General features: G+C 57.1%; 1 protein-coding gene across 5 annotated transcripts in view; it reads right to left on the bottom strand.

The window, feature by feature from the left end:
• Positions 1-5,227: 5,227 nt before the first annotated feature.
• Positions 5,228-15,455, bottom strand: part of AKNA (AT-hook transcription factor) — a 54,423-nt gene continuing 44,195 nt past the window's right edge. For all 5 annotated transcript variants that reach the window (XM_040631782.1, XM_040631784.1, XM_040631783.1 and 2 more), the window contains 5 exons: positions 13,466-13,612; positions 12,185-12,280; positions 10,505-10,621; positions 10,039-10,231; positions 5,228-6,433 (listed from right to left, as the gene is read on the bottom strand). In XM_040631782.1, coding sequence (XP_040487716.1) covers positions 6,169-6,433; positions 10,039-10,231; positions 10,505-10,621; positions 12,185-12,280; positions 13,466-13,612 — 818 coding nt within the window. In that variant the 3' untranslated portion in view covers positions 5,228-6,168. The remainder of the gene's footprint in view (positions 6,434-10,038; positions 10,232-10,504; positions 10,622-12,184; positions 12,281-13,465; positions 13,613-15,455) is intronic.

The following is a 15,455-nucleotide window of genomic DNA, read 5'->3' on the forward strand; positions in this document are numbered from 1 at the left end:
CTTCAGGTCATGATCCCATGCATCCTGGGTCCAGCCCGTGCATCAGGGCTCTGCTCAGTGGAGAGCCTGCTTCTCCCTCTCCTCTGCCTCTCCCACCCGCTCGCTCTCTTTGCTCTGACTCAAATAAATACATAATCTTTTTTTTTATTTTAATTTTTTTATTATATTGTTAGTCACCATACAGTATCCCTGGTTTTTGATGTAAAGTTCGATGATTCATTAGTGCGTATCACACCCAGTGCACCATGCAATACGTGCCCTCCTTACTACCCATCACCACCCTTCCCATTCCCCACCCTCCCCTCTGAAGCCCTTCATTACAGTAAAACAAAACAAAAACTCCAAAACAAAAAACCTCAGAGGTTGCTTAAAGGCCCTCTGTGGAATACACACGTTTAATAATACCACTCGAGCCCACAGCACCTTGGCCTTGAATACAGACCTCGGGGGCCCTTGTAGCCCTTCCGGTCAGAGTTCCGAAGACCAGGCTTGGAGGCCTTAGCTAGAGCCGGCTTTGGGGAAGGAGGGAAGGATTTGTGAAGGCATTTCGCAAGCGCTCATCGGATTGCGTCATAAGGGGCTCCAGGGCTCCGCCCACAGCTCGATATAAAGGTCACTGTACCTCCAGCCACCAGTTCTGCCTGAGTCCAGGTGCCTCTCCATCCGGCCATGGCGCTGTCCTGGGCCCCCGCTGCCCTGAGCCTCCTTCCCTGCTGGACGCCCAGAGCCCGTGTGTGCTGAACCACGGCGGAGCCCATCACTCAACGCCTACCTCGGACCCAGGTCCCGGCCCCTGAGCGCCACGGGCAGCCGCCCCTGGGCTTCCTTTCTCCCGCTGGCTTGTGGTTGGCCTCCTTGCCTGATTCTGCCTGATTCTGCCCTTTTCTCTCCTGGGTCCTGGGGTGACATTCTGACCAGCCTCTGCTGGCAGTCTTCTGCCAAACGCAGAGCCTTCCTTGCAGGGTCCCCAGAGGGGCATTCTGACGGGGCAGGAGGGCCAGCCGGCGGCTGGGGGAGGACTGATCTCAGAGTGAGTTCCTGCACGCCCACTCCTCGACTCTGGGGGCGCCAGTGCCCTGTGCGAGAAAGGAGGGGCATCTACCTGGCTGGCTAACAGGGGCATTCTGCTCCGTCTCTATCATCAGCTCTTGGCTTCTTCCCAGATCTCTGGCAAGTGGTTTTACATCGCTCGGCCTTCAACAACCCGGAGTTCAACCAGCTCCTAGGAACGATCCATGCAGCCTTCTTTTTTACTTTGCTCCCAACCATACCGATGACAAAATACTGCTCAGAGAGTACCTAACCATGTAAGACCCCCACACTAGCTCACCCCAGCCCCAGGCTTCTGTTCCCAGCTGCTCGAAAACCTTGAGCAAGTCCTCCCACTTCCTCCTGGCCTCAGCCTTTTCATCCATGGAATGGGAGGGTGACTGAGTCACCACCAACTCTTGCCCCTCAATGATAATGACCAGTGGTTGTCCTCACTTTTCTTCTCCATGATCTTCACCGCTTTTCTGCCTCTTCTGTTCGGCTATAGTGGGGACAAGTGCGCTCTTATAACTCCAGTTATCTGAAGGTCCGAGGGAGAATGGGACTGTGTCCAATCACGGTGAGGGACAGCCCTCAGGCGGGAGGACTGGAGTGTGTCATGGGGACGGTGGGTGCGCTAGCCCTTAAGGAGGCGGGTGCTGGGGGTGAAGCACAGAGAGAACACAGGACAGGCCCTCTTCATGCATTTCCCAGGTCCACGTGTCTCCGCACTTGAAATAATCAGTATTTTAACTGTCCACAGAGACTTGAGCTCTCCCAGTGCAGGCACTGTTTGAAGTACTTACTCCGAATTAACCCACTTAAGACTCACAACCTTAGAGGACATTTTAGGATCGGCTGAGAAAACAGAGAAACAGAGATGTCAAGTAGTTTCCCTGAAGTCACACAGCCTGTAATTAGAGCTAGAATTCAAAGCCAAGGCTGGAGCTGCAGTCCTGCTCTCTCAAGCTACTCTTCTCCTTTGGGATCTGGCGGGCAGTCTATGTCAGGCAGACAGTGACTCCCCTCCTGTCCCGCCATCACCCGAGGAGGGCACATGGTAGGAGCATACAAATGCCGATGGGATGAAACTTGAGCAGCCCTGGGCAGCCTGAGAGCTCCTGTCTGGCTCCACTTTCCTCATCAGGAAAATGAGGGATGAAAGGCCCTGACAGCCACAGTCCACGAGGCTCCTACGATTGCACATCTCAGCGCAGGGCCTGCACACATGGAGCGAGGGCTCGCTGGCCCAGGTGAACCCCTGGCCTTGCTGACGCTGCTGCGGGCCATGGAGGCACACCAGGGTTCACTTGCCCGTGACCGGGACCATTGTGCTGTGTGGTTCACTCCAGAGTTTTCTTCTCCAGAGTACGGAAAAGAACAATTTGTCCGATCTCCTGCTCAGCCAAGGATCCCAAGATCTTCATGTTTGGCTTCGCCCTCCAAAGATGAGCAGAACAAGGGACTGTCCTTCTATAGTAAGCACCCCTGCAAAACCCACTCCCAGCCAGGCCTCACGCAGCAGACTGTGCCCTGCGGCTGGGCCTCCCAAACCCCCCACCTTCCCCGGCGTCCCGCGCTGCCAGGCATGCTCACCCAGCCCCCTCCACTCCCTCCTGCAGCTGACAAGCCAGAAGTGACCGAGGAGCAAATGAGAGTGTTCCACGAAGCCATCCGTGCATCGGCATGCAGAAGTCAGAGATCAGTTCACCGATGCGAAAAGGTGAAGGCAAGGAGGACTAGAGCCAGCCCGGAGGCGCAAACAGGGGGAGGCCACGGCTGCACAGCCAGGCAGGACATCCTGTCTTTAAGCGCCTGTCTCCCTGCAGGGACAGCTGACTCCCTAGGGGCTCCACTGGATGAGAGCCCAGGGGGAAAGTCCCGGGGAAACAGGGAGGACGGCAAGGGAGGAGGAGAACAGCAGGGACAGGGTGGCAGTGGGGCTTCGACAGAGAAACACACAAGGATAATGATCCTTTACACCTGCCAGCCACACCCCAGCGACTGACACCCGTGGGTGGGAGGTCCCTGTTGTGGTTTTTGCATCACCCAAATTGCCCGCAGTCCCAGGACCACCATCCTGTTTTTTGCTATAGCTGCAGAATTACCTATATAATAATCTCCTTAATACTTTCTGTTCAACCAGTTCAGGAGAGGAAGCTTTCCTGAGTCGTGTCCTATGCAAGTAACAGCTGAAATCACGAGCTGATAGAGCGGGCTATACCTTTTGGATATACATGACATACATTCTTTTTTATTATTATTAAGTAAAAAGGTCTCCGTTGGCCACCTGAGGCCGTCTCGTGACCACCAGTGGATAAACCACCTCCGCCCCCTCCTGGAGCTGGCGGGGAAGGACTGGGCACACAGCACCACTTGGCACCTGGCCTGTAGCCTGCCGCCCGCGTCTAAGAGCTGGGACCATGGACAGGCCACATGGCCCCTGAACCTCAGTTTCACCATCCGCACGATGGCTGTGAGGAATCCAGATCAACCTAGCTTGGGAGCCTCAGTAAACACCAGTTGTTCGTACAGCCTCGAGCCCCCCATTCGGAGGTGAAGAGGTTGAGTTTCAGGGAGGGAGAATGCATTGCGCCAGAGTCTGGAGCTCATTGCACCCTTCCCCAACAAGAGCGCTCCCATCACCGTGCTCCCTCTCTGTCTGCCAGATCTGTGTGGACCCCCTGGATAAGCAGCACAAGGAAGAAAGGCAGAAGGAGAAGGAGGGAGACACAGCACTGGGTTGGACCTCGGGACTTGGGGGCTCGGCCGGTCAGCACTACGCCCACCCTTTGCACTATCACGCTGCCTCGTGCATCAATAAAGCTTCTGCATGTGAAACAGGAGGCAGGTGGTCGCTTGTCATTCCGCTCCCCTCATGCATTCGTGCATGTGGAAGCCTGGCCTGAGCCAAGAGCCCTGGCTTGATTCATGGCTAAGCCCGTGTCCCTGGGTGAGAAGAGCACTCCCGCTGTCACAGCACCACATCTGGGAAGTGATGATAGGTCAATGCCGTGGGAGCCTGGGAGCATGGGGAGGTTCCTTCCTGCAGTGGAAGTCTTGGGAAGGCTTCCTGAAGAGGCATCATGAACCAGTCTAGAAAGATATGAGCTTGGAAAGCCAGCCTGGTGCTCCAGCTGCAAGCCGAGGTCGAGAGGAGTGTTTGAGAACGATGAGGCAGAGCCCTGGGAGGAGGTCAGGTGAATGGGGGCGGGGGGAGACCGGGGTGTGGTAGCTGCCTTGAGGATCTCACCCAGATCATCACCCTGCCATCTGGGGAGAGAGCTTGGAGGGCCGCCTGGAGGCGACTTCTGCAGAGGCCGGTGCAGTGAGCATCCTGGCAAGAGGAGGCTGTCTCCGCAGGGGCAGGACGGAGAGCCTCGGCCGAGGCCAGAGGGGCTGTGTGTCTCCAGGGAGAGTGTTCTCGGGTGCCCATCTGATGCCCACACAAGGACATCCCTGGGGGAGGTCGGCCCCTAGAAACCAGTATCTTGCAAATATGTTTGAAGCCCTGGAGATGGGGCCACGTCAGAGGCAGGCCGGTCGAGGTCATGGAGAGTCGGAGGCCCCGAAACCGGGAGTCCAGGCAAGGAAGGCCGGTTCTACACACCCGGTGGCTACGAGAGTTACCGCGGGAGGAGCCGCACCACTCAGGTGGCCAAAGTGGGGCCACATTGTTGAGGCAATTCGCGTCGGAGCGGCCTAAGCCATTCAGACATCGTGAGGTGGGGCAGAGAGCCCTCTAGAACCTCTGTCTCTCATCGCCAAAGGGGGCACATGGCGGGGGGCCCGGAGGCCGGGCTGTGCCCTGTGTGAGCCCCTGTGCTGAGCACCGAGCGCAGGGATCGGCGTCTAGTGGGTGCTCCGTAAAGGGTGACCGGTGTTGCTGTTTGCTACTAAACGGAGCACTGGAAAGAGAGTCCAGGCTCGTGCTTTGGCAGACACAGATCTGCTGTGTGTCTCCTAACAGCTCTGACCTCAGCAAGGAGGGGCTTGGCCAGGCAGCCCTGCCAGGCAAAAGCTCCAGGTCCTGACACAGGGAGGGGGGAAGGTTGGAGAAACAGAAGCCAGCACAGGAAGGCAGAGAAAGTCAGGAAACGGGCAAGGTCCCCGCAGGAAGGGTTCGGCTCCTCATCGAATCTTCCACCCCACACACTGGAGTTAAGAAACCACAAGTCGATGACACACACCACAGATGTGGGCAGCCTTGGGAATGTTTTTTTTTTTTTTTCTTTTCTTCTTTTTGTAAAAGATCAATATTCATTCTTCACGAAAATAGATTTTTAAACACCTCAAATATACAAATATCACTGATGCATACACATCCCAGAAAAGCTGAGGTACACGCTGCTACGAGGAGGGGAACAGAACACGGGCTGGCTTCCCGCTGCCCAGCGGGGCCTGGCAGGTAGCTGGCCACAAGCCAAATCCCACAGGCATCCCGGGGACAGCACTGGGGCTGGCGGGAGGAGGTACAGAGAGGGACCATGGTGGACAGCTTCCTTGGGCCCTCGCCGGGGGTCTCCCTTCCCAGCAGGCCCATGGGAAAGGCCTCTCCAGCCACGGACTGCTGGGCGCACGTCATGCAGGGGCTCGACATCTTGACATTTCCATGGCCCCAACGTGCCCTACTGGCCATCGGTCACTAGGAGGAAAGTGCCCAGCCGTGTCCTTCCCAGAGAGGCCGACTCCAGAGCGGCTGGTCACCGGTGAGGAGACACCTTTGCCCCGGAGACCCTGGCCCTAGCCCTGCTTATTGGGCCTCAGAGGTTAGATCTAAGACCAGGAAAACTCCGTTTAAAAAAAAATCTGTCCATCTGTATCTGAAAAACATATTATTAGCCAGAGGTGGACAGTGCAGGACCAGGAGACCCCCAGAGACCGCATCTGGACAGAAGGGGGCCTCGGGCCCAGCACTTCCTGTGGGGGCTGGGCCCCTGAAAGTTCCTTCTCTCGATGAGCCGCCAATACCCCTTGTGCTTTGAAGACGCTGAGCAGGCAGGGCCCGTGCTGGAAGGAGACCTCTCAGGAGGGGTCTATGGGGCCTTCCCGAGTGGCTCCAGCTGACTCCTGGCCCGGGGGACAGCTGCAGGCTGCTGCCCACCTGCCCCCACCAGCTGGTTCGGAGCCCCAGTGACGTCAGAAGAGGCAGGAGCCGCGCAGGCTTCGGGCCTGGCGCAGGTCGGCAGACAGGGAGCGGCTCATGTGCTTGGTGGTGGAGCGGATGCTCTCGGCGGCCTGGACGGCTCGGGTCAGGGCCTTGTTGAGCTCCTCCAGGTCCTCCAGGTGCAGCTGGATGGAGGGCCGGGGCGCCCTGGCCGGTCGCGAGGGGGCCATGGGGGGCCACTTGGCGGGGGCTGGCTGGGCCGAGCAAGCGGAGGTAGGTCCTGGAGGCACGTAATACCTGAGGGGAGAGGGAGCTGCGTTCACGGACTGCGCAGAGGGCTGAGCAGAGCACCAGGCTTGGAATGCACCCCGTTCTAAGCCCCGGCTGGTCCCTGGCCCCGACGCTTGGGGGCTCAGTGTCCTCAGCTCTAAAATGGGAATCATAAACAGCGACTTGAGAGATGTGTTGGAAGGATGAAGGATGAGAAACAGGAGGGCCTGACCCAGATCAGGTCCCCAAAAACGGTTAGTTCAATCTCCCCCGTGTACTCAGTAAATATTGTTCGATCCTACACTATGTGGTAGCCAGTGTGCCTGGCCCTGGGGTTACACTGGTGACCGGCTGCCTTCTTGAGGCTTCTAACCTGAGAGCCAGATCGCAGGGAGACCAGCATCACCCCAGGTCAGGAGGAAACCCCCTTCACCGGAAACATAACATGGGGCCATTGGCCAAGTGTGGCGCAGTGAAGAGACGTGATTGTTATGGGACTCTGTAGGAGTGGGGGGTCTGGTTTCACTCCTCCAGGGCGGCAAGTGGAAGGGTGTCCTTCCTGGCCCGGCCCTACAGGGATGTGGGGTATCATTTAACGTGCTGGGGAGGATGTGGTAGGAGCCACGAGCTGCAGCATGGATTTCTCCAGGGACTCACTACAGCGCGCAGCTAGCGTCGCCAAACCAGCAACTGGCAGGAAGAGGGTGCGGCCCGAGTGTCGTGGAAGAAAGCGAGTGGAGGGCTTTGCTGGGATCAGAATAGAGGTCTCGCCCAAGAAGATATGCAAATGGACACCAAGCACGTGAAAAGATGCTCAACAGCATTGGGCCATCAGGAAAACGCAACTGAAAACCACAGGGGATGCCATGTCGTGCGCTTGGCCACCACTGGATGACTGAAGCCCGAAGACAGATGTTGGTGAGGATCTGGAGAAATCCGAAGGCTCCCACAGCGCTGGTGGGAACGTTCAACGGTGCAAGCACTTTGGGAACCGGTCTGGCAGCTCCTCAAACAGAGGCGGTGCCTAACCCGGAGATGCCACTGCATCCTGGGTCCCAGGTGCCTGGCTCTGAGTTCAGTGTTTTCTGTACCAGCGCTTAGCTTGGTTATTCGCTGGCTACAGTCATGCTGATTTTATGGACGAGCAAGAGAAGCTCAGAGAGGCAAAGTGATGCAGGAGGGCTGCCCCAAATCCTAGCCATTCCGCGGGGCTGGCCACAGGACCCTGGCCAGGGCACTGCACCCTTCAAGGACTGTCCCCCCACCTGAAAATTCCACACTTAGCCACCTCCCAGGATAGATCCCATAGGAACATTCCGGGGAAAAGCTCTGTCTGCTGCCTGGCACTCCAAGTGCCTCTGTAAATGTCAGCTCAGCGTCAGAGAGCTGCCAGGGCCGGCGCTGCGCTCACGCCCAGAGCTCCTTAATCAGCAACCAGGAGATGCCAGTTTATACCATCTGAACCCAATGAACAGGATTCTTGAATCCAATTCCCTCCTTCAGGGACTATCCGGTCTAACTACAGGGTTTCCACACACCCTACCTTCTAATCATTTGATAACCCGCTTGGCCCCAAAGGGACTTAAAACTCCCCCTAAGGCAGAAGCTACAGCCCCCGCCCCCCTCCACCCAAACAGAATCAAATCAGAAAACCTTCCTAGCTACCAAGCCTTTGGTGCAGGGGCTATAAGGCAGCTGGCCAGCAGGGGGCAGCACAGGCCCATAAACTTTCTAAGGGGCCCCTGGCCTGTCAGTGAGCATGCTCAGTCTCACTGATGACAGCTGGAGAAATTTCAGGGCATCATCAGCCCAAATTCTGGAAGCATTGGAAGTACTATGGTTCCCGGCCAGCTTCTAGATACTGTGGGCTTTCCATGCATTCGTTCATTTCATCCTTACCACAACCCATTTCACAGAGGAAAAAACTGAGGCACAGACTGGGAACAAAGCAACCACCCTCCCACCTAAGGTTCCATGGCTACCACCGGCCAGGTCTGTGGGCACTACAGCTCAGGGCCTTTTCCCTTCCCTATGGCCTGGCCAGGCCTGGGCAGCAACCTGGTTAGGTCTGACCACAGGTCTGAGCCTGGAAGGGTATGGAACAGCCTCAGAAGCAGAGAGACCCCTGCCTACCGCAGACACTCGCAGCTTTATCCTGGGCCACCAAATTCCAGGGAAACCTCTCCTGCCCTTGACCGGGAGCACAGGCAGGTGCCTCCAGCCCCTCTGCTGGGCCTGAGCACGCAGTCCGGCCTCCGGCAGCTGACGGGGCAGAATGTTCCCGGCGTCCGCCAAGGGCAGCCAGAACCCACGTCGCAGGCCCGAGACCTTACGGGGACGGGGGCTGGATGGCACCCGGTGCCTCCGCTCCCAGCAAGCGCAGCCCGCACAGCGACTCTGGCCTCTTGCTGCCACAGACACAGGCTTCTGACCGTCTCCCGACCAACTCATTTCCCACTGAGGGAAACTGAGGCATAGAACTAGCTGCTGATCGTCGGGACGGGATGACAGATCTAATTTCAGGGTTCAGGGCTATTTCTCCCCCTGCACCTTCCTGTCCTGTTGAAGCCGCCTTTTCTCATTTTTCTTCTTCCTAACGACAGTGCTGCCCCGTAGCGCTCTCGGCTGTGAGGACAACGCCGCCCTTTTATCGGGCAGCGAGCGGCTGCCGGCACCGCCCCACACGTTCCGCACACATCTCACCTGCGTCTGGCCTCGCGCCTCATTTAATCCTCGCACAACCGTCCCCGGTCGAGACTATTACCGCATTTACCAGATGGGGAAAACTGAGGCCCAGAGAGGCAGTAGTTTTACTGAGGCTGCGGCAGCAGGAAGTGGCAGTCGGGATTCCAGCGCAGCTCGGAGTCCACACCCTGAACCACTTCTGCCCCCACTGCTCAAGTCTTTGCTCTCTTGCGGATGTTAGATCCAAATCCACGGGAAAAGGAAGAGCTCCTCCTGCCATCGGCCTGACCCGTCCTCCTCAGAGCTCAAGGCCCTCAGACACCAGCAAAGTCTGAGAGACGGTCACAGCCAAGAGGGGCCTAAGGACCCATGACAACCCAGGGGCACCTATGTGGCCTCCTGGGTGGGATCCCGGAGCAGAAAAGGTTCAGGTAAAAACTGTGGAAACCCGAATAAGCTGTGGGCTTTAGTTAGTAATAATGTATTAATATTGGCTCACTGTCAAATGTGCCCTATTAGTGTAAGATGTGAAGAATGAGGGAAGCTGTGTGCGTCTGTACTATCTGCTCCATTTCTCTATACGTCTAGAACTGTTCTCAAAAAGAACGCCCATTAGGAGACAGTGAGTGTGCACCTAGCAGCCTGCCGGGAAGTCCCACAAGGAAACGGGAAGCTTCCCAGGCGCCTTCCCTGTGAGCTCCTAGAGCACAGGGCCCTCTGCTGGGCTCCTCACTGCGGGCCCCCCACCGGCAATCTGTCTCCCCGGTATGCAGCGAGCATTTGGGGTTTGTTGAGTGACTACACGAGTGTCCAGCCTGCTCTGCACATTATACACGTGGGGGAACCACAGGGGTACGGGGCGCCCGGGTTCTCAGCTGCATGACACGGGTCTGACCGTGAATTCTGGAGTGAGACAGGCAGGGAGGAAGAGAGAGAAAGGTTCTTACACGGTGGCTGACGGATAAGGCATGATGGGAACCGAGGAGACGTAGGCAAACGCGGGAGGGGCTGGTGCTGGGGGCGCCGCCGCCAGATACCACAGTCCAGGGGGCGGCCGGGCCGGCGACCCCGCGCCCTTGGTCCGCTGTGTGGGGCTGGAGGCCGTGTGTGTGTTTCTTCTGGTGGCAGCCTTTTCTGGCCCTGGGAGGGAGGGACACCAGAGAGGACAGTCTGATCACTTGGGAAGACCTAGCCGAGAACTGGCGGTCCCCCCAGCCCATGTCCTGTGACGGCTGGACAGTGGACTGGCCACGCCAGGAGTGCCTGGCTTTGGGAAACAAATTCTCTGCCCAGCTCACTCTGTCCCAGGCTGGGAGAGTTGTCACCCCAGGGAAACAGCCCCTGCGGCCCCAAACCCCCATAAAGGAGAGCTGGGGGTCTATCTGGGAGAAGAGAGTGAGCATCTGTCCCTACCCGAGGTGGCTGAGTCTGGGCCATCCATCGCTGGGGGGGGCCCAACTCGACCACACAGGGGGCATCGCTGGGGATCAGTGCGGGAAGGTCCCGGTGGGTCCCTGGTAACAGAACCACCTAGAAGAGGAGGAAGAGATGTCAGGAGAGGATTATGTCTGGATTACTGGGCCTGGAGCCCCAAGCAGACGTCCGTCAGCACCAACCTTCCCCCTGGGGTCCCCGCAGAGGTGACAAGCAGCCTCCCCTCGGGACTGTGACAGCGAGGGTCAGCATATAAGGAACCAGGCCTTCTGCTGAGGGCCTTTGTGCATTCTTTTATCAAATCCAACAAGCCACCGGGCTAGTTCCTACATCACTCCCCCATTTTACAGACCGGAAAACTGAGGCTCAAGAGCGTGAATGATTTGCCAAAATGTCCGAGTAGGAAACTGGCAGTGCTCAGTCTGAGCCCAAGCCCGGGCTCTCCCGAATGCAGCCCCTGAACCTACAGCCCTTCCTCCGCACTGAGACAGGCCCATTGTCCATGTGGGAGTGGCCCACAGTAGCCCCTCAGGCACCAGGGGGTCAGTGGAAGCCTAAGGGAGCAGGGGGAGGGTCGGCAACCTTGTTCTCTTCCCCAGCAAATCCTCAATAGGTCACCTGGTGGCATTCCAGGTTGGCCCACTTCTCTTTCAAGCCTCAGCTCAGCTGGAAGGCCTCCCACCCGCGGTGCTGAGTTACAGGCTCCCCGGCCCCACCTGTGCTCTCCGAGCCCCGCTCAGACCGCTGGTTCATCAGTGTCTGCTTAGTCCACGGCTCGGTATGGGAAGGTGCTCAATGAGTGAGTGAATGGATGAATCAATGAATGAATCAATGAACAAAAGAACAGGGAAGCCTGCTGGGACTCGAGCAAAGGCAAAGCAACATAATGGTGAAGAGCCAGAGCTCTGGAGTCACAACGACCTGGGTTCAAGTCCTGGCTCTCCCACTAGTAAGCTGTGTGCCCTTGGATAAGTTACTTAACCTCTCTGAGCCTCAGTTTCCTCACCTGTGAAATAGGCATAATAATAAAATGGAGAAAGCCTATTTCATAGGGTTGTGAGGATTAATGTTTGTAAATCCCTTAGCATGATGCTCTGTATACAGTGGGGGTTTAAAAAGTGACAACTCCATCATCATCATCATTGCTTGAAAGGGCCTTAGGACCATCTCCAATCCTTTCATTAGGGATGTGAAGCCTGAGGCTCAGAGAAGTTAAGGAACTTGCCTAAGGTCACACAGCAAGGCAGTGGCAGGACTGGGACTAGCACTCAGGGCTATATATTCTCTGGCCACTGCTCTCCCTATGACTCTTCCCTGTTGGGTCTGGGGGAAGGATGCAGAGTGGAAGGAGGATGGAGGGAAGATAGGACATAATCATCATGGCCTGGCCCCACCTCCACCCCCTTATCGGACTTAAGTCATGTCCAGGGTTTCTCCAAGTCATCGTCAAGGAAGGTGGCATCAGGCAGCAGCACCTGGAGGCACAGGTGTGAGGGCAGGACACATTGGGAGGGCTGAGGAGCCCCCCACAATCCCACTCCCTTGTCTGTCTCTTGACCCGCCACGGAGCTCAGGACAGGCCCACGTCCTGCACCCTTTCCTAAAGGGAGAAGTCACAGCCTCTGCACACTGACCACTTCTCCAGGTAGCGTCCCTCACCTGAGTCCTGGGTCCTGGCGTGTCGGCAATTGGGACAGGGGATTGCGCCACTGCCTCTTGGGGCCGTCTTGGGGGTCAGAACACAGTACTCCTGGCCTGGGGAAGAAACCAGACAGTCAGCTCTCTGCATGTTCGGAGAACTGGGGAGGGTCGGGGAGGCTCTGTCTCCTCTCCCTGACATGCAGAAGCAACCAACAGAGCCGAGCTCCGTCAGGGGGAAGCAGGCCTGGAGGACAGGATAAGCAAGGACAAACAGTGCTGCCCAGCCCTAGACCCCCACTTGCCGGGGGGCATTGGAATGGCTTGGGCACGAGGTCAGCTGTGTCTTCTCCCCGCGCTCCGAGTGGCTGTGAAATGGGGACCGTCACAGTACGGGTCTCATAGGCGTGTTGGAAGGGCTGAGTGGGGCCGTGCCCGTGTGGGGCTCTGCCTGGCACCCGGCAGATGGAACGTGCCCAGGTTGTTAGCAAGTTGGACAGATGCTTGGGTCTTTACCCAGACCTGTCATCTGCTGCCTCGACCCTCCCTGAGTCTCAAATAAGACCTTTAGAATGTGGCCTGATCGCATCTCTTTTTTCTCCCCCATGCCTTGCGGGCTTCCCACTTCCTATGCTGTGTGCGTGTTACCTCGGGGGCCCCCGGACCGGCCCACTGTTCCCACTTCTAACCCCTCACTCTGTCAGCTCCATCCGGGTAGACACGCATCTTTCACTTCCTCCCTGGTCTCCTGCACCCAGCCCTATGGGTCTGCAGTGAACTGCCCTCCCTCCCGGGCTGGCATGGGTGAGAGCCATACCTGTAATTTACTTACTGTAACTTACACACTTAATCGCTTATTTGTTATTGTCTGCTATGCAGTCAGATTCATGAAAGTTGGAGCCATGTCCTATTTTAATATTAAGCACTCCAAATTCCTACTGTGTGTCATCTGAGGTCTTACTACGTGCTGGGGGCCTGGTTCTTAAGACACAGGGGCACCTTGGGGCATCAGACCTGAAGGGAGGCCAGGGGTAAGTGATTTGGTGTCCACCCTGCACACAGTAGGTGCTTCATAACCCTCTGTGACTGACCAGCTAATGGGGCTTCCCCAGAAGCAACCGTGGGCCCTGGCACCGGCAGGCATCAGAGACTGTTTGGCGGATGAATGAATGGAGTCACAGAGGCGGCACTCCCTGGTGCTCCCTGTGTCACGGAATTCACAGAAATGATCATATTTCAAAGGCGCATGGACTTCCATGACAGGAGTCCTCCCTGCGGGCTGGGCCAGGCCCCGCAGCTCACCTGTGTACTGGCCCTGGAACGTGACCCTGTCTAGCCGCCTGGTGCTGCCGGCTCCTCTCGTTCCGTCCCGTGCTGACTGGGCACTGTCCTTGGTGGTCCGGCTCTTCTCAGAGAACAGTTGGGGGGAGGTTGGCTCAGATTCGGAACCTGGGGTAGAAAAAGAGGGGCAGCAAACGGGGTAGGGGAGGTTGGCAGAGCTCGGGGAGTGAGCCAATCCTAAATTCAGGCTTTGGGGCGGAGCTCAGGTTTTAATCCTACATCTGTCCCTTCATACTCTCAGCCGACACATGTGGACCCCTGACCTTGTGCCAAGCGCTGGGCCGGACCCGCCGTGGAGGCCGTGCACGCACCCTCACGGCCATGCCAGCACGTAGCTACTATTATTTATCACTGCAGAGTTAGCGGTCCCTTTAACTGCACAGAGCAGGTAAACGACCTGGCCAAGGTCACCCACAGCCAGGAAGGAGCGAGGTGGGATGAACCCATCCCCTTCCCCTTCAGGCCATTCCCCTGCACTTCCGGGCTCTGGCGTTCTCATCTGCAGAATGTGGGGGATATGCCCCACTTGCAGTGAAGATGGAGATGAGGTCCCTACAAAGCCCTTCTAGAAACCTTAGAACGCGTGACATACAGTGGCTATCACTAGAAGTGCATTGTATTTCAGCGAACTATGATAAGGCTCCTTCTAAGGCTATTGTTACGGTCCCTGACCACTGACCTCACAGGCCCAGACTCTAGCCTCCAGGAACCAGTCCAGGCAGGTGGTCACTTACTCAGGGACAGTTGGGGCACCTCCCGAGGCACTGAGGAAGACCTGGCTCGCCGCCTTCCTGTGGGCTCCGCTCGCTCCCCACCTGCAGGCTCACCAGACAATCTCTCTGTGGATTTACTAGCAAAAAGGAGCGAGAGAGGGATGAGGTCAGTGGATGAGGTTTTATGCAGACTTTCAAGATGATCAGCCAGCAAGCCAACCCAGAGGAAAGCACGGAAGTCACAATCAAAGACTGTGAGTCGTGCTCACAGAGAGCCTCTGTGACCCTCCGTTTCCTCATCTGTCAAGTGGGGATAATAACAGCAACTACCTTGGAGCGTTACAGGAAGGATTAACGAGACAATGTGCATGAAAACGTGCTTAGTGCCCTTCCATAGAAACACTTAGAAACAAACACTGAGCTGATTTTAGAGTCATCAGAGATGACCAGCTAAGGAGTAGCGGGTGGACATCCCGGAAACGCTCGGCTCTTCACGTGGGTGGTGAGTTCAGGTCATGCTTAGATATTTGATGCTTCAAATATTACACGGTAAGAACTGTCAGAGTAGGAGAGGGCTGTGAGTTCCCATGCGTGGAGAGCCCCAGAGGCAGCCAAGTCTCCCTACTGCCACTGGCACCAGGGCACAAGGGCGAGCGTTTTGGGGTCACCCACCTGCCATAGTGGGAGCCCCAGGAAGCTGAGGCATCGGCTGGCCGGGCCCGGGCCCGGGCGGGGCGGTTGAGGGTGGAGGCCGGGCGCGCCGGGCTGCCCTGGGCTGGCTGGTGCAGGCTGTCTTCCAGTCGCAGACGGAGACGGGAGACCTCCTCTTGCAGCTCTCGGATGGCCTGGCTGGGGTGGGGATGGGACAGAAACAAAGAGCGCATGTACAATGCCCTGAGCTGCGGCCACCCCCGGAGGGCCTCCCCGATGCCCCAGGCTTGTCCCTTTCCTGCGGGCCCCAGGTCCAGCTCTGCCGTGAACTGATTCTGGAACTTCCTCGTGTGTCCTTTTTTCTTGCTACCTATCTCCACACTTCTCTGAGTTCACATCCCTGTACATTTGGTGGGTAAAGCAGCACATCCTTCGAGGTTCACCCAACCCACCCCCACTCTGCTGTGCAGGGTCTCTGGGTAGCTTTAAAATCTGCATTCTGACCTGCCTGGGCTGCCCTCCATTCATTCATTCTTTCTTTTTCTTTCTTTCTTTCTTTCTTTCTTTCTTTCTTTCTTTCTTTCTTT

Source organism: Ursus maritimus, unplaced genomic scaffold (genome assembly GCF_017311325.1).
Source record: "Ursus maritimus isolate PB19 unplaced genomic scaffold, ASM1731132v1 scaffold_17, whole genome shotgun sequence".
Taxonomy (NCBI): domain Eukaryota; kingdom Metazoa; phylum Chordata; class Mammalia; order Carnivora; family Ursidae; genus Ursus; species Ursus maritimus.